General features: G+C 33.3%; 2 protein-coding genes and 1 long non-coding RNA gene across 5 annotated transcripts in view; 1 reads left to right on the top strand and 2 right to left on the bottom strand.

Annotated features, from left to right (window-relative positions):
- Nucleotides 1-3,030, bottom strand: part of LOC149478648 (cholesterol transporter ABCA5-like) — a 57,965-nt gene extending 54,935 nt beyond the window's left edge. For all 3 annotated transcript variants that reach the window (XM_089708630.1, XM_089708629.1, XM_089708631.1), the window contains exon 1: nucleotides 2,801-3,030. In XM_089708630.1, the coding sequence (XP_089564756.1) occupies nucleotides 2,801-2,871 (71 nt within the window). In that variant the 5' untranslated portion in view covers nucleotides 2,872-3,030. The remainder of the gene's footprint in view (nucleotides 1-2,800) is intronic.
- Nucleotides 1-21,740, top strand: part of LOC149478646 (uncharacterized) — a 329,584-nt gene that overhangs the window by 299,483 nt on the left and 8,361 nt on the right. The gene's annotated exons all lie outside the window — the stretch shown is intronic.
- LOC149478647 (collagenase-like) lies at nucleotides 4,284-21,056 on the bottom strand. The gene is made up of 8 exons (XM_089708673.1): nucleotides 20,657-21,056; nucleotides 20,310-20,352; nucleotides 17,999-18,158; nucleotides 6,687-6,853; nucleotides 6,129-6,230; nucleotides 5,727-5,872; nucleotides 5,097-5,205; nucleotides 4,284-4,713 (listed from the first exon to the last, which is right to left on the bottom strand). Exons 1-8 carry the CDS (start codon nucleotides 20,699-20,701, stop codon nucleotides 4,349-4,351), a joined length of 1,137 nt encoding a protein of 378 aa, XP_089564799.1. The 5' UTR covers nucleotides 20,702-21,056; the 3' UTR covers nucleotides 4,284-4,348.

Genomic DNA, 21,740 nt, shown 5'->3' with positions numbered 1-21,740 from the left:
AAATCTCGTTCAAACAAACAAACAAACTCTTCAGCTTTATAATGTTAATAATATGTATAAGTATAGATTAGAAATCTTCTGTAGCGCTTCCGACATCTAATCTAAATTTAGGACACATTCTTTAAATGCTATTTAGAGACACAAAATTGCACTACCTATTTATGTCCAGAGAATGCGTAGTAATGTAATGTCTAAATCAATATTATATTTTACAAAAGCTGTATAAGATAATAATAAGCTGCATTATAGCTTGGACAACTAATCTTTTAAATGCTTGTACTAATCCTAAAGTTGAAATCTTATGTATTGATTCAGGTTTCAACCATAAATTTTACTAATTTGTGGAAAAGATTTGAGAAGACTAATTTCCTAAGTAACCTAATACTGAAGTGAGACGCCGAATATCTTTTTAATACTAAAACATCGTTATAAATTATATTGCAAACCCTTGACCTATAAAAATGTATCCGTTTTCACAAAATTGGTGTTATAAAAGTGATTAAATACTTGATAGTCTGTTATTAACATCCAATCTTCGTCTACATTGAGAATAATAAAGCAACAATGTATCCAAGTTTCTTGTTATGATATAAAGAATGAACCAATACTTTCGCATTCAATATAAAATTATCAAAAAGCTGTGCTTTAGGAGGGCTTGCGAAATTTTCTACTTTTGTTACTTTTTAGGGATCCGAACCTCAAAAGGAAAAACCGAACCTATGCTGCAAATTTTCGCAAATTTCGACATTCGCAAGGGAATCAAAATTCAAAACCTCCGGGGTTCTTCCCGTGAATACAGAAACTTGAAATTTGGTAAGAAGAATGTCTTATAGTACAGATAAGAGAAAACTTGTGAAAAGTATAAAATTATAGTTACAACGTATAAAAAACAGAACTCTTACTCGCACTTGGCCAGTTTTTCTAGTTTATACGAATTATATTTTTTGGTGTGGTTAAAAACTATTGTTGATAACACATCTGACATGAATTGAAAATATGTAGTAGGTGGTTTCTCGGTAAAGGGTACCACAAAAGCAATACATTATGAGCAAGGATATTTGACCTATTAGTAGGTATGAAGAACAGCGCGAAATTTAAAGAGAATTGGTCCAGCAGTAACTCACATTTTATAAAGATACTAGCTTTCCGCCCGCGGTTTCGCCCGCTTTGTCTAAAACATAATAAATTATATACTAAAACCTTCCTCTTGAATCACTCTATCTATTAATAAAAACCGCATCAAAATCCGTTGCGTAGTTTTAAAGATTTAAGCATACAAAGGGACATAGGGAAATAGGGACAGAGAAAGCAACTTTGTTTTATACTATGTACCTAGTGATAGTGATGATACATCTTATATATATAAAATTCTCGTGTCACAATGTTAGTCTGCATACTCCTCCGAAACGGGTGGACCGATTCTCATGAAATTTTCTGTGCATATCGGGTAAGTCTGAGAATCGGCCAACATCTATTTTTCATATGTACCACGGGCGAAGCCGGGGCGGACCGCTAGTCTACATATCTTATATATAAAATTCTCGTGTCACAATGTTAGTCTGCATACTCCTCCGAAACGGGTGGACCGATTCTCATGAAATTTTCTGTGCATATCGGGTAAGTCTGAGAATCGGCCAACATCTATTTTTCATATGTACCACGGGCGAAGCCGGGGCGGACCGCTAGTATAGATATATGTATTACGTATAAAGTTTCCCAAATCTCTACATAACACTGTGACGTAGCGCGTCGCGTCGGTACTTGGCCAGTATCCAGCCGGCAAAATTCGATAATTAGTACTATGTCATAACGTTTTGCTGTACTCTAAACACTTGGCATCTAATCGTTTAAATATAAATAAAAGACGTAATGTGCAACGATGCAATTGTAGGAAAAATCTTGGTAAAATATATTCGCCAGGGAATCACTTACTATCTAAAAGGTACCTACGTAAAATTGTTTTCAGCTTTTATTTCTTCTAATTTAAATAATCAATAAAAACTTACAAGCGTCATCTATTTTTTTTTTTTTTTTTTTCTATTGTTATTTATTTGTACAAATAATATTATTTTTTGTAACACGTCCTTTGCGTAGTTTTGAAAGACAAATTTTTTCTAGACATCTTTCTTATACATACCTAAACGTTTATGAAAATTAAAGATTTTTAATCTCTATTGTTTTAGTCGTATCATTTGGCACGGCTTCTATATTTTTCCTCCATTTTGAAAAATTTCCGCATGAAACCGGCACTTTATATTTGTCTAAAGAAACTTTCAATTTATTTATTACTGAAATAGACTTTCAGTCTAACAGCTATAGGAAGTTTTAATAATTTATTTTTATAAATATTTAATCTTTAGCTCAATAGATACTACATAGAGCGACGAAGACAATGGATAAGTCAGTTGCAAGGTCTACAAGAGCCTTTGTTAAAATGTCATATCCAATGTACATGTAGTTTTTCTTAGGGGTGCGGAAACTCCGCAAAACCTTAACCAAGCCCAGTTTTCCATGCTATAGTCTCATAAGAGGAAAATCCATTGCAAGAAGACGCTATAATATTTTTCTTATAAAAATATGCACTTCTTTTAGTAAAAAATCCATAGGGATACTTTTTAATAAGTCGTTTAATTGTTTAGAAATTCAAATGTTTTTAATAAATTTGAAAAAAGAACGTAAGAATTTTTCTTGCAATTTTTTTTAATCGAACACTACAAAGAGAATTGAACATTGCTACAACGCAAAAAATATAGATAAAATATAGGGAATTGTGTGTACTTAATTTAATAAAATTACTAACGTTAGCTGTTCAGTACTGGCCGGTGAATGGCGTCCGTCCCGCGTACCCAGCACCCCATTATGGTCACTCATGCAACACTATATAAGACACCGACTGTATAAATATCAAACAAGCCTTAACACTGCAACTGTAACATTTTTTATACACGAAAAACACATTTAATACGACGGGTATGTGAACGGTGCGTGTATAATTGCGTTAAACGTACGCGAGCAGCGCACTCCGGACGACCGCCATGATGATTTGTGGGGGCATTTCGCGCGCGCGCCAAACGTAGCGCGGTGTTGCTAGATACATTTTTTTTACCATTTTCTCGGGAATTAAGGATTTGCTACCTTTACTAATGTAGGTAGAGTACTTTTTTTCATTATAAAGAAATATTATATTGTAGTTATACTACGTTGTTTTATAAGTGACAATAAATGAAAATAAGCTATTCAAAGTAGTGTTTATAAGGAAAACAGCCGTGAGAACGTTTTTATTGATTTTCTAGCAGTAGCTTTCAATTTCATACTGTAATAAAATACAAAGTTATCATATCTAGATACATATTCATGTTATATTCTCCAATTTATTTAATGTTAAAATTTACATTTATACTATGGCAGCATTTTCACGCATGCGCACTACAACCACTGCAATACGACGTCAGACGATAGTTTTAGTCCAATTTGGATCTGTTTTTAGGTTTCCTTTGTCATACATAGCTTTTAAAGACTGAATAACTCAGACAAAACATACGATACAACATATTTATCACACGTTTAGGAATATACTGTATATACTTGAGCATACTACTAGGAAAATTGTTACTTTACTTTTTTAGAAAGATAAACTATTTATCAATCGAGTTTCCCTTCCCCCTTCCCACTTCCCCCCTCACTTATCCGATTTCCAGGAATTTCCAGACTTAAGAACAAAGTTTTCAGTTTGAAACGTAATTTCTATCAATTCAGTTGTTTGAAGAAAATCGACATGAATTGAAGAAAATTTTAATTAAAATGCGTAAATAATTCCAATAAGAAATAAGGCATGAAGATGATTTAACGAATGTTGTACCATTGTTTTGTACAATACTTGCTATGATCATCAACAAAATATGAATTTTCTGGGAAATTTAAACCCAAAATTTAATAAATTCGTATCTTTTTTAATAACTAAATATAATATAATGCTTATAAATAATTTAATCCAATTATTACTTAGTAAGCCCGAATATAATCGATAAAAGTGAATCCTAATGGAAAAATAGAACTAGTCCAGTAGATATGTTTTGAACCGACATGACATTCATAAACACTAAACAGCCTCCTCTTTCGAATAAACCAATTAATATTATAAATCTGAAGAAATTGTTTGTGCGAATGAGTAAATCTCATGAAATACATAATTTTATTGGTGTAAGCAGTCGGTATAGTACATCAAATCATTCGTTTATTAACCAACGTTGGTTCAGGTATCGGGTACAAATAAAACAAGGTGCTATTTATTATTCATTTATTTTAAAAACATATGCAAATAATTAATCTTGTGATTAATTCTATTCATTTACATTCTCAAACCAACAGCTTCTTCTTCTTCTCCGTTTCCATTATCCCCATCTTCATTATCTCCATCCTCATTGTCCCCATCTTCATTATCCCCATCTTCATTGTCTCCATCCTCATTGTCCCCATCTTCATTGTCCCCATCTTCATTATCCCCATCCTCATTATCACCATCTTCATCATCCTCATCCTCATTAGACTCATCCTCATCCTCATCGGATTCACTTTCACTCGATTCACTTTCACTGGACTCGCTTTCACTGGATTCACTGGATTCACTGTCTTCCTCTTGTCCCGGGACCCAGTCGAAGTTAATTCCAGTCACTTCGTAGAACCAATCGTGGTAGTGTCCGGGACGAATGAAACCTATAAATAAGAATAGTATTTATACACAGAGAAATACTGTAAAAATAAAGATATGTAGGTGATACCAAAATAATTATTAATGAAATAATGTCATCGATTTAAAAATTAAAGCTAGTTAAACGAAATTAAAACCATGATGTACACATATTTCGTGTAGAATTTTAGGGCTTCCCTCTAGATATCGATACTCAAAAGCTCAATTTCAGTAAAAAATAAGGACCCTTTAAGTTTAAGTTAACTAGTAACTCTTTCTTTTTTTTTTGTTGAACATCCGCCTCATCTTTTTATCAAACAATCAATTGCTCGTGTACAATATCCATTTTTAATTATAATTAAACAAATTTATTTTAGAATATTAATAAATAAACTAAATAAACCCTCACCAGCAGGAATGGGTGTGTGGCAACCGGAAGAAGACACGAAAGAGGATACACCAACTTGAGAGACGATGCCATCTTCGTCCACCACGGTGAGACCGCCGCCGCTGTCACCCTGGATAATATAAAAACATTTAGAAATTAAAGATTTTAACGGATTTTAAACGCGATTTATTCATGAATATAATTAATAAATGTCGTAAGCCGAAAAAATATATAATTATGTATTACTAGCTTTCCACCCGCGGCATCGCCCGCGCAGTCAAAGAAAAACCCGCATAGTTCCCGTTCCCGTAGGATTTCCGGGATAAAACCTATCCTATGTCCTTTCTCGGGTATCAAAATATCTCTATACCAAATTTCATGCAAATTGGTTCAGTAGTTAAGGCGTGATTGAGTAACAGACAGACAGACAGACAGAGTTACTTTCGCATTTATAATATTAGTATGGATATGTACATTAAACTGCATTAATGTCGTTTGTTTTTTTAGGTTTCATTTATAATATAATATATTAAATCGGCCTTTAGAAATGAAAAATTCATTTCTGTTCACATTTTTTTCATGTTTTCTCTATGATATTTTTTTTTTCATTTTTCCAAGCATTGGATATTTTCTCTATTATCTTATATTCACCTGGCAAGTAGACTGGCTGGTCACATTGTAGAACCCAGCGCAGATAGTAGACGCAACGATGGTACTAGAGCCTCCGAACGCGGCGCGGCAGATTTGGTTCGATACTCCGGTAAGGTACACCCAGTTCATGTTCTCGGGGGACACACCTGGTAATAATAATCTTTATAAATAAAGATGAATTGCCAATGAGTTGCTTAAAACTCGTGATCAGCTCGACCAATTTGGCTATTTTTTAAGGCACATAATTATTTGGGGAACCTCCCTTAATACATATTTAAAGAGAAATGAGAGAAATAATAAAAGGGTCAATAGCAATTTATAGAAATTTCTCTTGCACGATTGATTAACTATAAAATAGGCGGAAACACGTGTTAAATTAATATTATTAATGTTATAGTTTACCATTAGTCCAGTTTCTGCCCCAACCGGTGGCGAGTAAGGTGAGGCGACCGTAGTTCTTGTCCTTGTCGGCAGAAGATTGCAATCTGATTGGTTTGATCACATCTGAAATGATAGTTTAATTAGTAACCATGTAACTCAGAATCTTCGCATTCTTTAATTTTTAATCTTTTGGTCTACCACTTAATTATTTTCTACTTGCTGTGCTCCGCGGTTTCACCCCAATTGCTCCGCTCGTGTTGGTCTTAGGGTGATGATAAACAGCCTATAGCCTTCCTCGATAAATGGGCTATCTAACACCGAAAGAATTTTTCAAATCGGAGTATCGGACCAGTAGTTCCTGAGATTAGCGCGTTCAAACAAACAAACTCTTCATCTTTATAATATTAGTATAGATTATAATGAAATAGCAGAAGAAATTCAATGTTAAGTCGTGGATCGATTAGCGGAAGTTACGAATACCGGGATTTTTATTAAAAAAATATATATATATCTAATGTGTTTGAGTAATTTTAGTATTTAAACACCAAAAAGGCCATTCCTGTTTGTGATAATACTTACCACTGTATTCAACAGGTCTTGGGAACTTAATAACACCAATATCATTTTGCTGCACAAACGGCAACTCCTCGATGTACAAGGGATGGTTATAGTACTCCGTGGTTTCGAAGATCAGAGCTGGCCTTGTGGTGTGGGTCACACCGACGCGGACTACGATGGTAATGCGCCTGGTGGAGTAATTTAGCCATTATTGTATGGATTCTCTGATAGGGTTTGGTTTGTGAGGAGAATAAATTGAACAAATAATAGTTTGTAAATGACTCTGATTAATACAGCTAAGGATGTAGTTGAATTTATGTTTTTCACTATCTTTTATTAGTTACCAGCGGTCCGCCCCGGCTTCGCTCGTGGTACATAATACATATGTATATAGCTTTCCTCAATAAATGGGCTATCTAACATTGAAATAATTTTTCTAATCCGACCAGTAGTTCCTGAGATTAGTGTGTTCAAACAAACAAACAAACAAACTATTCAGAGAAGACGACGTACCATCTTACTTTTGCACGCCTCATAAGCGAAGCGTTGAGGTGGGTACTACTGTCACTTCGCGCAAAACATCTGATTTTTCAAACTTAAAATGTCTTTATGTATCATACATTGCACTTGTAAGATAATACATACACACACATATTAAGAAAAAACACTATTTTTAACGTTCATGATATTTTTGATGTCATTTTTGTTATTTAAACTACATAGTTAAAAAACAGTTTAAAAAAGTTCTGTCTTGGACGTCCGTGTGTCTGTATGTGCGGAGGATTTTCTTGTTAACACGATAGCGACCGAAATACTTTACTAATCGAGTCTTTTTTTTTCTCTTACGCTTGAGTATGCTCAGGAATAGAACCCTTTCATTTTTCAGGGTCTGATTCGATGTGGTTTAATTGTTATTAAATAAACAAAAATAATAATTAATAAATAATTATTAAAAAAAAATTATGAGGCGTGCACTTTTGGATTTTCCAAATTATTTTTAAATTATAAGTCATCAATTAGGGTATCTAGTGGTTATTTATTTTTTAAAGGCTCAATGTAAAGCTACCCCTGTTTTTTCTCCAGTTTATGTAGGGATAATATAAACCCCGCTCAATAATGCTAATATTATTCTATGGGTACATCAAAACTGCATTACGATATTATCCTCAAATCTATTATGGAGATGTTAATATAGTCAATAATAACATTACTAAAAATTAGATAGAGCTGTAGATATATTTGTAGTTCCTTTCTATATGTATATTAAATCGGTTCAAAAAACTTCTTAATGACGCTTTCTTTAAAAGCATCCATTAATAACCATAACAAAAAGGAATGCAAATTCCTCTAGCATATAAGTAAGTGTTAACAATAAAATATACCTAATGGTCTAAGAGACTACCTAGGCATATTCTGTGTATCAAAAACTATCAGTCAAATAAATTTCATTTGGTTATCAAAAGTACTTATGAAGGTGATGAAAAAAAATCGATAAAAGTTAATTTAATTAAAAATAGCCACGACCACTTTTCGATAGGCAAGCAATTATAGGCATACTTGTTTATAAAAAATATTTAATAAAAAATACGTCCGTAACCGTACGTAACCAGAGTTATCAGATCGGTGAAGGACGATCTCCCACGGGCTCTTCTACTATGATTTAATTTATTCTAAAGAGACATAGCAAAAAATTTTCAACTGTATTTATACCTACTTCTTTCAAACAAACGTCGCAAGCCGTGGTTTGCCATTATCATAAAAAAGCGCGCGTGTGCCGAGCACACGTTTCAGAAGTGAAACCACTTTGGCAAGATGCAAAGATACCAAAATCATCGCCTTACTCCATGAAGTGACGGTATTCGTGATCTTGAAATTTTACTCTCAACGCACCTAAAGAAGTTTCACTTCAAAACAACTCAGATGAAAGATCCTATCTATACATATAATAAAATCGTAGGAAAGTCAAAACTGTACATTGAATATTTTTTTAAAAGAATACATAATCCATGATCTATAATCGATATAGAAGCCAAAAACATAGTTTTTAGATTTTTTGTCTGTTTGTCTGTTTGTCTGTTTGTCTGTATGTTTGTCCAGGCTAATCTCGAAAAGTACTGCATAGATTGACTTCAAATTTTGCATGAATATTACTAACAGGTCGGGTGAGGCTTTTTTAAACATATTATCATGCTATCACCTCCGGGGGAGGAGCTGTGAACCTTTTTTTTTCTTACGTATTCCGTGTATTACGACAGCGTACAATCTAAAGATTCATGTTTAAATGTTGGTTTCGGGTAAGCCATGCTATTATCTAGCTTTACACAATAAAAACGATGTCATTTACGTAATTTGGGCAGAGAATCAGTTTAATGAATTTATTAGTATACAAATTTGAAACAGCGCCATCTATGAGATTTCGTAAAAATCAAATCAATTTACATGTTAACACTACTGAATACAATGTTAAAAATTAATAATTTAAATATAATTATGTTATTTATTTATTCTTCCCTTCCCTATAAGGTGCGCTTATAATTCGTGTGAATATACTACATTTTTAAAAGTGAGGGTAGATGTTTATTATTTTAAGTCAAACTAGACACCATTAAAATTAATCTAATATTGATTGTGTTCATTGGTTACATTTTTAAAAATCTTCGTGTTTTAAAAATTGGATAACGAGGCGGGACTCGAACCAGCATTCTTTAGTGGTCGAATTTTTTCTATTCTTTATAAATTTATTGTTTATGAATTTATATTTATAAACAATAATACAAAAAGGTTAGTTCGTTGATAATTATTATTCCTTCATCATTTACATGTTGTAAGTAAAAATATACTTTGACTGTTAATACTTTTGTTCAGTATTTACCTGTATGATTATTGCTTGGTAATTAATATATTTTCATGTCGTATACCTAATTATAAACATAAGTTTGATGTGAAACTAGCTGGATTTATTTTTACACACTTACAGTCTTATATTTTGTGTTAATGTTAAAATAGTATTAATAGTGTAAATCATAATATTTTTTCACAATTAAAAATATTTCGTTTTTTTTGATGATGTTGGCATCGAATTAAACCGCGCTGTCGTTTCGTTCACAAAAAGTGAAGTTATGAGGACCGAATATGTAGCCGCTTCAACTTACGGAAACGAGAGTAACCTGCGTTGTCTGTTAGTTATTGTATAGTCGCATTTAACGTTACATGGAAATTGGAATCTAATTATATGTATACTTATATACTTATATTAAATCTGTAGAGGTCAATTCTGTACATGAAATATATTTCCTAAATAACTATCACGAGGTGATTAGGGATCGACACTGACGCCAAAAATTTTTGTCCGTCTGTCTGTCTGTATAACCGTTATAGAAACAAAAACTACTCGACGGATTTAAACGAAACTTTGTACAATTATTTTTCATATTCGTGAGCAGAGCAGTAACTCTGTTCTCCATATTATATAAAAAATATCTCCCGACATCATAAATATCTATCTTTTATGGTTGAGCTTAGGAGTTCAAAGCTTTCTGATTATATTTGTCTACTAGCTGTGCCCGCGACTTCGTCCGCGTGGAATAGTGACTATGGGACCTATGACCATGGGCTCAGGGTGGGGCAACAATAATTGTTTTTATTTTCATGCTTCCACTCCCACGTTCACTCCCAGGCCCACGCCAACGCCCACGCCCACTCCCCTTCACAATTGGTACCTACCAGATCAAAGCCAGGGTAAGCGCCCCACCCAGCCCCACCGTGGCTACGCCCATGCTGAATTACTACTTAACATACAATTATTGAGTAAATACGTACTACCATAAAATGTAATTAAAAGAATTGTTACTTATTAAAATTTCTTACTAAACTGAGCTAAAAAACTTACGTACCAACTTATTAAAGAAAATCAAGAAATGAAATGCCTAACCTATACCAAATAGTTACTACATAATATTGTAATTAAAAATTATGATTAGTATACAATATGGAAAATCAAAAAAGAAATGCCTAACTAATTCTACGTCAAATTTCTTTTAAATTATGTCATATTATTTTTTAGGAACCAGGGGGGGAGAGTAGCAAATTCTATTTCCTTCCTTTCTTAAATGGATGTTTTTAATAATGTATGGTGTAGCCACTGATCAGCTTAATCGATACTCAATTTTTATCAAATCCAGGAACAAATCCAAATTAGATGTTTCCTGTCTCACGCACGTAACTAAAGGCTGAAGAGAGAGAGAGGGAGCACGTAACTAAACCGTTTAGACGAAGAAAAGTGTATAGAAAAAGGAATAAATAATTTCATAAACTTCCCGACGATCTTTAAAAATAAATTATTATATCATTTTCATTCCCACTTTTACCCCTATGTAGGTATAATAAGTGGATGAACCGATTTTGATACAATTTATCTAAGAACCAGCGTCGGAAAATATGCTGCCTAACAAAAAAAAAGCCGCATCTAATTCGGTTTACCCGTTAGCCAGCTACGGTGCCATAGACAGACACACACACACACACACAGAAATACATAGCAGTCAAACACATAACACCCATCTTTTTGCGTCGGGGCTTAAAAATATAATACGACATAATTTAAAGGACATTTTATGTGGAAAATTTACCTATTAGAAGTAACCATAATGTTAATTTGACCCCGCCCCCCCTACTACCTCAGCTTACCCCCAAACCCTTGGGGAATTTTGATATGATCACCTGGACATGTAAAGGAATAACTGTAGCGTACATATAACAGATAAATTACGTTTTATCGTACACTGTACAGTGTACAATAGAATGCCTTAGCAAATGTTCGCCGTGATTACTTATAAATTGTCATAACTTTTTTATTTATGAACCGATTGATATGAAATAAACACTAAATGTTAAATGAAAATTACCACAATACATTAGTGAAAACCGCATCTAAATCGGATAAGCCGTTTCTGAGATTAGCGTGCACAAACATACAGACAAACAGACAAAAAAAATTTTAACTACAGGTTTGGGTTCAAGATCGATTTAATAATAACACCTGCTAATTTTTTTCTACATATTTTCATTGTACAGACATCGCTTTTCCACAATTTTATTATATGTATTGATGATGATGATGATTGATGATTATAACACTCTCAGTCCGTTTTAACTTAATTTTTATTCACTCGCATCAGTGCCACCTAAAAAATCTTTATATCGAAATTCGAGCAAAGCTAAGAAAATGAGAAATAAGAGTTCTCAAGGATCGTTAGAGGTAAGAGGCTTACTATTGACCGAAAACAACATGTGTTATGCCGAGAACCTGAAACCGCTTCACAACGAGAATTGCCTGTGAGACCGAAACCTTCACTGAGAGGGTATAACGTCTCACAGCTGATCGCAAATGGCATATTTTATCTCGATAATCTGAAACTTTTACTCAATATGAAGACCGTTTGACAAATAATAGGGTGCACCATAATATTATTCGATCTCTTGAAGATGAACATGAGCATAAGCAATGACTAGAGTAGGGACGCGAATATTACCATTATTTGAGACAAGATTATTTGAGACAAGTACGATTAATAAGTTTGTTTAATGAAAGATTAAGAATTGAAACTATTTGGTCTCTTGAAACGGACGAATAGCGAGAGGCCCGTCTTACTGTAGACAGATTTCGACAGTCTTAATGACTTAGAGGTAAACATAGAAGATCAATCTACGAGTTCGGTGGTGTGGTCCGACAAATATAAAAGTGGGTTTGCTTATAAGGAACCTCACAATTGATTACAGATCATCTTCTGTATAGGCGATATTAACGTAGTATGTTCTTTTTGTAATGCTTTAAAGAAGAGTAAGGAGTCGGCTTTCGTTTGAAGATATACCAGAACCTTTGAAATCACTACTTTTAGAGGAACATGTGCAATCTAAACAGTTCTTAGACAATATTCGCTCTTATAGTAGTGCGTTTTAAATGATCCTTTGGTGCTCAACAATTATCAGAGGATCCTTTCATGCTTACTTTTAAGATACAAGGTCAAGTTTATCATTTGATAGGATCCCTTTTGCCTGAAGGCCAACCTAAGTTTCTTCAAATATATTTTGTACTAGCTGTTGCCCGCGACTTCGTCCGCGATTACGTCGTTTTTCGTCATTCGTCGTTTAAAAAAAATACGTGACGCTTTATTTTTGAATGTTCTTAATTGTCTCTTATAAAAATTAACTACATTAAAATTGAATACTCTGATAGGAAAATCTTAAAATCGGAGGACATCGAAAATCTGAGGAAAACATGAGTGAATTTGATTTAAATTCTACATTACTTAGTAATTCAAATAATAATCTAAATTAAATGTAGATTAACAGTTTGAGCGCATCATTATATAATATGTACCTCAGTATTAAATTACGTTATAGTTTACATAGTAATTTTACTAAAAACACGATGACTTTCTTTCGCGCTCGGTACAACAAACTAAGCATGTTTGTGGTACGTGGCCCACGTCACTCGACCCCCCGTGAGTTCCCCTCCGTTACTATGCGAAAATACATTCGTCGCCCTACTGTAGGAAAAATTGTAATATTTTAAATTCGAGAAATATTGATTTCTTGTATTCGACTATTCGTTGTAGTCGAATACAAAATATATTTGAAGAAACTTAGGTTGGCCTTCAGGCAAAAGGGATCCTATCAAATGATAAACTTGACCTTGTATCTTAAAAGTAAGCATGAAAGGATCCTCTGATAATTGTTGAGCACCAAAGGATCATTTAAAACGCACTACTATAAGAGCGAATATTGTCTAAGAACTGTTTAGATTGCACATGTTCCTCTAAAAGTAGTGATTTCAAAGGTTCTGGTATATCTTCAAACGAAAGCCGACTCCTTACTCTTCTTTAAAGCATTACAAAAAGAACATACTACGTTAATATCGCCTATACAGAAGATGATCTGTAATCAATTGTGAGGTTCCTTATAAGCAAACCCACTTTTATATTTGTCGGACCACACCACCGAACTCGTAGATTGATCTTCTATGTTTACCTCTAAGTCATTAAGACTGTCGAAATCTGTCTACAGTAAGACGGGCCTCTCGCTATTCGTCCGTTTCAAGAGACCAAATAGTTTCAATTCTTAATCTTTCATTAAACAAACTTATTAATCGTACTTGTCTCAAATAATCTTGTCTCAAATAATGGTAATATTCGCGTCCCTACTCTAGTCATTGCTTATGCTCATGTTCATCTTCAAGAGATCGAATAATATTATGGTGCACCCTATTATTTGTCAAACGGTCTTCATATTGAGTAAAAGTTTCAGATTATCGAGATAAAATATGCCATTTGCGATCAGCTGTGAGACGTTATACCCTCTCAGTGAAGGTTTCGGTCTCACAGGCAATTCTCGTTGTGAAGCGGTTTCAGGTTCTCGGCATAACACATGTTGTTTTCGGTCAATAGTAAGCCTCTTACCTCTAACGATCCTTGAGAACTCTTATTTCTCATTTTCTTAGCTTTGCTCGAATTTCGATATAAAGATTTTTTAGGTGGCACTGATGCGAGTGAATAAAAATTAAGTTAAAACGGACTGAGAGTGTTATAATCATCAATCATCATCATCATCAATACATATAATAAAATTGTGGAAAAGCGATGTCTGTACAATGAAAATATGTAGAAAAAAATTAGCAGGTGTTATTATTAAATCGATCTTGAACCCAAACCTGTAGTTAAAATTTTTTTTGTCTGTTTGTCTGTATGTTTGTGCACGCTAATCTCAGAAACGGCTTATCCGATTTAGATGCGGTTTTCACTAATGTATTGTGGTAATTTTCATTTAACATTTAGTGTTTATTTCATATCAATCGGTTCATAAATAAAAAAGTTATGACAATTTATAAGTAATCACGGCGAACATTTGCTAAGGCATTCTATTGTACACTGTACAGTGTACGATAAAACGTAATTTATCTGTTATATGTACGCTACAGTTATTCCTTTACATGTCCAGGTGATCATATCAAAATTCCCCAAGGGTTTGGGGGTAAGCTGAGGTAGTAGGGGGGGCGGGGTCAAATTAACATTATGGTTACTTCTAATAGGTAAATTTTCCACATAAAATGTCCTTTAAATTATGTCGTATTATATTTTTAAGCCCCGACGCAAAAAGATGGGTGTTATGTGTTTGACTGCTATGTATTTCTGTGTGTGTGTGTGTGTGTCTGTCTATGGCACCGTAGCTGGCTAACGGGTAAACCGAATTAGATGCGGCTTTTTTTTTGTTAGGCAGCATATTTTCCGACGCTGGTTCTTAGATAAATTGTATCAAAATCGGTTCATCCACTTATTATACCTACATAGGGGTAAAAGTGGGAATGAAAATGATATAATAATTTATTTTTAAAGATCGTCGGGAAGTTTATGAAATTATTTATTCCTTTTTCTATACACTTTTCTTCGTCTAAACGGTTTAGTTACGTGCTCCCTCTCTCTCTCTTCAGCCTTTAGTTACGTGCGTGAGACAGGAAACATCTAATTTGGATTTGTTCCTGGATTTGATAAAAATTGAGTATCGATTAAGCTGATCAGTGGCTACACCATACATTATTAAAAACATCCATTTAAGAAAGGAAGGAAATAGAATTTGCTACTCTCCCCCCCTGGTTCCTAAAAAATAATATGACATAATTTAAAAGAAATTTGACGTAGAATTAGTTAGGCATTTCTTTTTTGATTTTCCATATTGTATACTAATCATAATTTTTAATTACAATATTATGTAGTAACTATTTGGTATAGGTTAGGCATTTCATTTCTTGATTTTCTTTAATAAGTTGGTACGTAAGTTTTTTAGCTCAGTTTAGTAAGAAATTTTAATAAGTAACAATTCTTTTAATTACATTTTATGGTAGTACGTATTTACTCAATAATTGTATGTTAAGTAGTAATTCAGCATGGGCGTAGCCACGGTGGGGCTGGGTGGGGCGCTTACCCTGGCTTTGATCTGGTAGGTACCAATTGTGAAGGGGAGTGGGCGTGGGCGTTGGCGTGGGCCTGGGAGTGAACGTGGGAGTGGAAGCATGAAAATAAAAACAATTATTGTTGCCCCACCCTGAGCCCATGGTCATAGGTCCCATAGTCACTATTCCACGCGGACGAAGTCGCGGGCACAGCTAGTAGACAAATATAATCAGAAAGCTTTGAACTCCTAAGCTCAACCATAAAAGATAGATATTTATGATGTCGGGAGATATTTTTTATATAATATGGAGAACAGAGTTACTGCTCTGCTCACGAATATGAAAAATAATTGTACAAAGTTTCGTTTAAATCCGTCGAGTAGTTTTTGTTTCTATAACGGTTATACAGACAGACAGACGGACAAAAATTTTTGGCGTCAGTGTCGATCCCTAATCACCTCGTGATAGTTATTTAGGAAATATATTTCATGTACAGAATTGACCTCTACAGATTTAATATAAGTATATAAGTATACATATAATTAGATTCCAATTTCCATGTAACGTTAAATGCGACTATACAATAACTAACAGACAACGCAGGTTACTCTCGTTTCCGTAAGTTGAAGCGGCTACATATTCGGTCCTCATAACTTCACTTTTTGTGAACGAAACGACAGCGCGGTTTAATTCGATGCCAACATCATCAAAAAAAACGAAATATTTTTAATTGTGAAAAAATATTATGATTTACACTATTAATACTATTTTAACATTAACACAAAATATAAGACTGTAAGTGTGTAAAAATAAATCCAGCTAGTTTCACATCAAACTTATGTTTATAATTAGGTATACGACATGAAAATATATTAATTACCAAGCAATAATCATACAGGTAAATACTGAACAAAAGTATTAACAGTCAAAGTATATTTTTACTTACAACATGTAAATGATGAAGGAATAATAATTATCAACGAACTAACCTTTTTGTATTATTGTTTATAAATATAAATTCATAAACAATAAATTTATAAAGAATAGAAAAAATTCGACCACTAAAGAATGCTGGTTCGAGTCCCGCCTCGTTATCCAATTTTTAAAACACGAAGATTTTTAAAAATGTAACCAATGAACACAATCAATATTAGATTAATTTTAATGGTGTCTAGTTTGACTTAAAATAATAAACATCTACCCTCACTTTTAAAAATGTAGTATATTCACACGAATTATAAGCGCACCTTATAGGGAAGGGAAGAATAAATAAATAACATAATTATATTTAAATTATTAATTTTTAACATTGTATTCAGTAGTGTTAACATGTAAATTGATTTGATTTTTACGAAATCTCATAGATGGCGCTGTTTCAAATTTGTATACTAATAAATTCATTAAACTGATTCTCTGCCCAAATTACGTAAATGACATCGTTTTTATTGTGTAAAGCTAGATAATAGCATGGCTTACCCGAAACCAACATTTAAACATGAATCTTTAGATTGTACGCTGTCGTAATACACGGAATACGTAAGAAAAAAAAAGGTTCACAGCTCCTCCCCCGGAGGTGATAGCATGATAATATGTTTAAAAAAGCCTCACCCGACCTGTTAGTAATATTCATGCAAAATTTGAAGTCAATCTATGCAGTACTTTTCGAGATTAGCCTGGACAAACATACAGACAAACAGACAAACAGACAAACAGACAAAAAATCTAAAAACTATGTTTTTGGCTTCTATATCGATTATAGATCATGGATTATGTATTCTTTTAAAAAAATATTCAATGTACAGTTTTGACTTTCCTACGATTTTATTATATGTATAGATTCGACTACAACGAATAGTCGAATACAAGAAATCAATATTTCTCGAATTTAAAATATTACAATTTTTCCTACAGTAGGGCGACGAATGTATTTTCGCATAGTAACGGAGGGGAACTCACGGGGGGTCGAGTGACGTGGGCCACGTACCACAAACATGCTTAGTTTGTTGTACCGAGCGCGAAAGAAAGTCATCGTGTTTTTAGTAAAATTACTATGTAAACTATAACGTAATTTAATACTGAGGTACATATTATATAATGATGCGCTCAAACTGTTAATCTACATTTAATTTAGATTATTATTTGAATTACTAAGTAATGTAGAATTTAAATCAAATTCACTCATGTTTTCCTCAGATTTTCGATGTCCTCCGATTTTAAGATTTTCCTATCAGAGTATTCAATTTTAATGTAGTTAATTTTTATAAGAGACAATTAAGAACATTCAAAAATAAAGCGTCACGTATTTTTTTTAAACGACGAATGACGAAAAACGACGTAATCGCGGACGAAGTCGCGGGCAACAGCTAGTAGCCAATAAAAACCAACTCACATAGCAGTACAATGAGCAGCAGTGAGCGCCCACTCATTATGAATAAGGGTAGCTCCACACCCGAACACTGCAGCCTCGTTGTTCACCATACGGAGAGAGAGCTGGTAGGGGAACTGGCCTTCTTCCGCCTCCCAGCCGGAGACGATCCTGCCTGTGTTCGCTGGTGATGAGATTTTTAGGTTAAACTGTTGTATACAACTTTAATAAATAGTGCTAAACATAAAGTACATTATATATACGGGATCTTTAAAATGGCACGTTACTGGCATTCTATCGTAGAGTTATAAAGACGATCCTGACTCAATGTAAAGCTATCTCTGTTTAAGACGAAATTTTTAGGTCAACAGTGTGCTAAGACTAACTAGTTAGTAGTAGCAACATTAATAAATAATGTTAAGAGTTATTTATTATTTAGTAAAAGTAGGCAAAGCAATAATATGTATACTTCTAATGCAAAATTATTTCATAGATCTGTAAAACAAAACAGAAATTAGTTACTTGGCGCCAAAAAGCCAAGATACAATCTCAGAACACTTCTATAATACAATACTATTGTAATACTATTTTTGTTATGAGGCCTTGCGTATAAAAAAAAATTAAGCCATTTTAATTTTATCACAAGCTGAGCTCCGTGGTGCTATAGCCTGATAAATGGGCTATCTAACACCGAAAGAATTTTTCAAATCGGACCAGTAGTCCCTGAGAATAACGCGTTCAAACAAACAAACTCTTCAGCTTTATGTACCTAGTATAGAATACGATATGAATACAAGTAAAGAAAATACTACATATACATATGCATAACCTATACATATTATCTAGGGTCTAGAGGTAAATATTCGTTATCGCGGGGCAAAACCACAAAACCCATTCCCATGTCCACGATAAGATAATATGTATTATCAAACAAAAATGCGTGTTTCCTAGATAAATTAAATTGTAATCAAAATTAATTAGTTATTATAACATATTGATAATTTATCGATAATAAGATAATGCGTTAGTACAAATCTTTTCATCGAATTAATGAATTAGATTATGATTAGCTTCTCGTTAATTTCAAGGCTATCAATATATTTTACTAAACATCTCTATCCTTGAGCAAACTAGGTATGTAACGATACCGATACCGATATATCGGCCGACAGGCAAGCCGATATATCGCGGTATCGCCGATTATAAAACAACCAATATCGAAATCAAACAATTCAAAAAACCGCGCCCAATGAACGACGCGGGAGGACGCCCACGCGCGAGGGTATTTTGTTTTCTGAAAAAACTCTACCAATAGTAAACTTTGATTACTGATTGTATGTGTATTACTTAAAGTTTAACTGACTTTGTAAAATAATAATACTAAAATAAATGTATTTCTTGTTTTTTTGATTTGGCATTTTTATTTAAAAGAATACGATTAAAGGTAGCATTCGGATCTGGGCGGTCGCGATCTGGCAGCCGCGGCCCTGCATTGTCGCTGCTGTGCGGCGCTGCCAGAAGCTTACGGATAAACAGTTGAGTCTCTGTTAAATGTTGGTAACTTTTATAAATAATTCACTATTTATTTTTCTACCAAGCCATCGATATCGGTATCGGTATAGCCGATTTTTTACTACAAATATCGGTATCGGTATCGTATCGGCAAAATCATGTATCGTTACATCACTAGAGCAAACCAATTCATATTATACTATAGGAACCGTTTATTTAAATATGTATTAATCTGAATGAGGTAAACAGTCGTTCTTGAATGAGACGAAGAAATTGGATGTTGCTCATTTTTACTTCTACAAAATATCGATCACGTAAAATGTGATTGATCTTGTATTAGTAGAAGTAGAAGTTGTATCACTAGCAGGTAGTATTTGTAGAAAGTAGTTGAATCCATAAAATATACTACATTACGATTAATTTTACATACTCACAATCAGTTCTCAATCACATCAATTTTCCTTACGGGCAATTAAATGTGCAATCTTTGAGCACTACCGGATAGAGATCTTCTACTTACTTCATTGTGTCTTTTATTTTAACGACAAACTTATTTCTATCTATCCTAATTAATATAGGTCCTAATTTCTACTAAACGACCACCTTTTATTGAGAAATTGATGTTATAATGGCTCGTTATTTTAGACCATTTTCAATACTGTTCACTTCAATTGCGTGATTCAGTTAATAAGTTTCAAATTTAATCCAAAAAACAAAACATGATAATTATATAGCTATAAGATATGACATATTATTATAAGAATTTTTTGTTTTTTTAATAGTTAATTATAATAGTCTAAATAAACTGTCATCAATTGCTTACCACGAACATCTTCAGGATAAGCTAGTCGGGAGTCGGCAAAAGCCTGAAAAAAATATCGCAATGTAAATTTTTAAGAGAAAACTTGTAATAGTTTAATTAATCGCCTAATTAAATAAATCCCGTGATTCATAAAAATACGTTTGATCCATTATTTAATCGTCATTGTTTCTCTATCTGACAGTAAAAATTCCATCAAAATCAGTCCAATTCAGAGCTTGGCCAGGACAAACGAACAACCATGATTTTTATAGCAAGATAAATACTAACAGACAACCATGATTTTGAAGATAAATAATGTTTACCTAGTTATGATTCTAGAATGAAAAAAAAATCATGAATAACCTTACCGAAACCCCACACAAAACCAAAAAAATAGCAACGGTCTTGTACATCCTTGGACCTACTACACCAATCTACGTAAAAACTGTTTTTTTTCTGTTTAAATCTATCAAGAATTAAATGATAAAAATAAAGGATTAATTGATAATTATGTTAATCAATTTAATCCGTACCCAATGTATTCATTAATTATTTTTCCCTTTTATTAATTAGTTATGGCATGAGTTGCTATTTCCGATTTTGTGAATTATTAATTACTAGCTTACCGCCCGCGGCTTCGCCCGCTTTGTCTAAAACCTAAAAATTACCTATATACTAAAACCTTCCTCTTGAATCACTCTATCTATTAAAAAAAACCGCATCAAAATCCGTTGCGTAGGTTTAAAGATTTAAGCATACAAAGGGACATAGGGACAGAGAAAGCGACTTTGTTTTATACTATATAGTGATGATTACCTAGTTACTATAAATATGTTTTTTTTTGTCACTGTAAATCTGCTCTGAAGTAAAAACCTGTACTAATTTTACTGTAATGCTGAGCAGCAATACTTTTAGCACGTAGGTTCTTAGTTAAGTACCTAGCTTTTATGTACATGAATTGTTAATTTTTAATGTCTGTTGCCTACATAATTTATTTTCTTGAAATTAGACAAGTGTAATATTATGGTATAAAAAAAAGACGGGTTGCACTCCGGGAGTGCCGACAGAAGTGAAAACTTGATTATTAATGTTCTGAAATCTCCAGTGTATTAGATATAAGCTTCTTGGTCCTGACCCGAGTTTAAGATTTTATACCCAACGCCGCTAAAGAAGTTTTCACTTCAAAATACGCTACTGCTAAATAGATAAATTTCGATGATATAATATTACCTACTTACCTCTATATAAAATATTTCATAAATACAATGCCCAGCTCCGCTAAAAATCATATTATAGCAGTTATCAAAATCAATTGAGTAGGTAGTTTTGATTTAGTGTACCTAATGCAAACGTACAGCGATAGTGCTATATTCTATGTAGAGGTAGATGTTGTAAATAAAATATTAGTGTAGTTAAATATTCCAATTAAGGTTCCAATTAACAGGGAAATTT

Source organism: Colias philodice, chromosome 21 (genome assembly GCF_061535455.1).
Source record: "Colias philodice isolate Cphi_HAF_F1 chromosome 21, ilColPhil1 Martin Lab GWU primary, whole genome shotgun sequence".
Classification (NCBI taxonomy): domain Eukaryota; kingdom Metazoa; phylum Arthropoda; class Insecta; order Lepidoptera; family Pieridae; genus Colias; species Colias philodice.
Note: the sequence above shows the minus strand (reverse complement) of the source record. Positions and strands in the feature narration are given on the sequence as shown.

Bases quoted from the DNA above. Each gene is read 5' to 3' on its own strand.
- LOC149478647 (XM_089708673.1), bottom strand. From the start codon at position 20,701: ATGTACAAGACCGTTGCTATTTTTTTGGTTTTGTGTGGGGTTTCG. The intron at 18,159-20,309 runs GTAAGCAATTGA...TCTCATCACCAG, and splicing joins TTATCCTGAAGATGTTCGTG to CGAACACAGGCAGGATCGTC. The intron at 6,854-17,998 runs GTGAGTTGGTTT...TTACTCCACCAG, and splicing joins GCTGCTCATTGTACTGCTAT to GCGCATTACCATCGTAGTCC.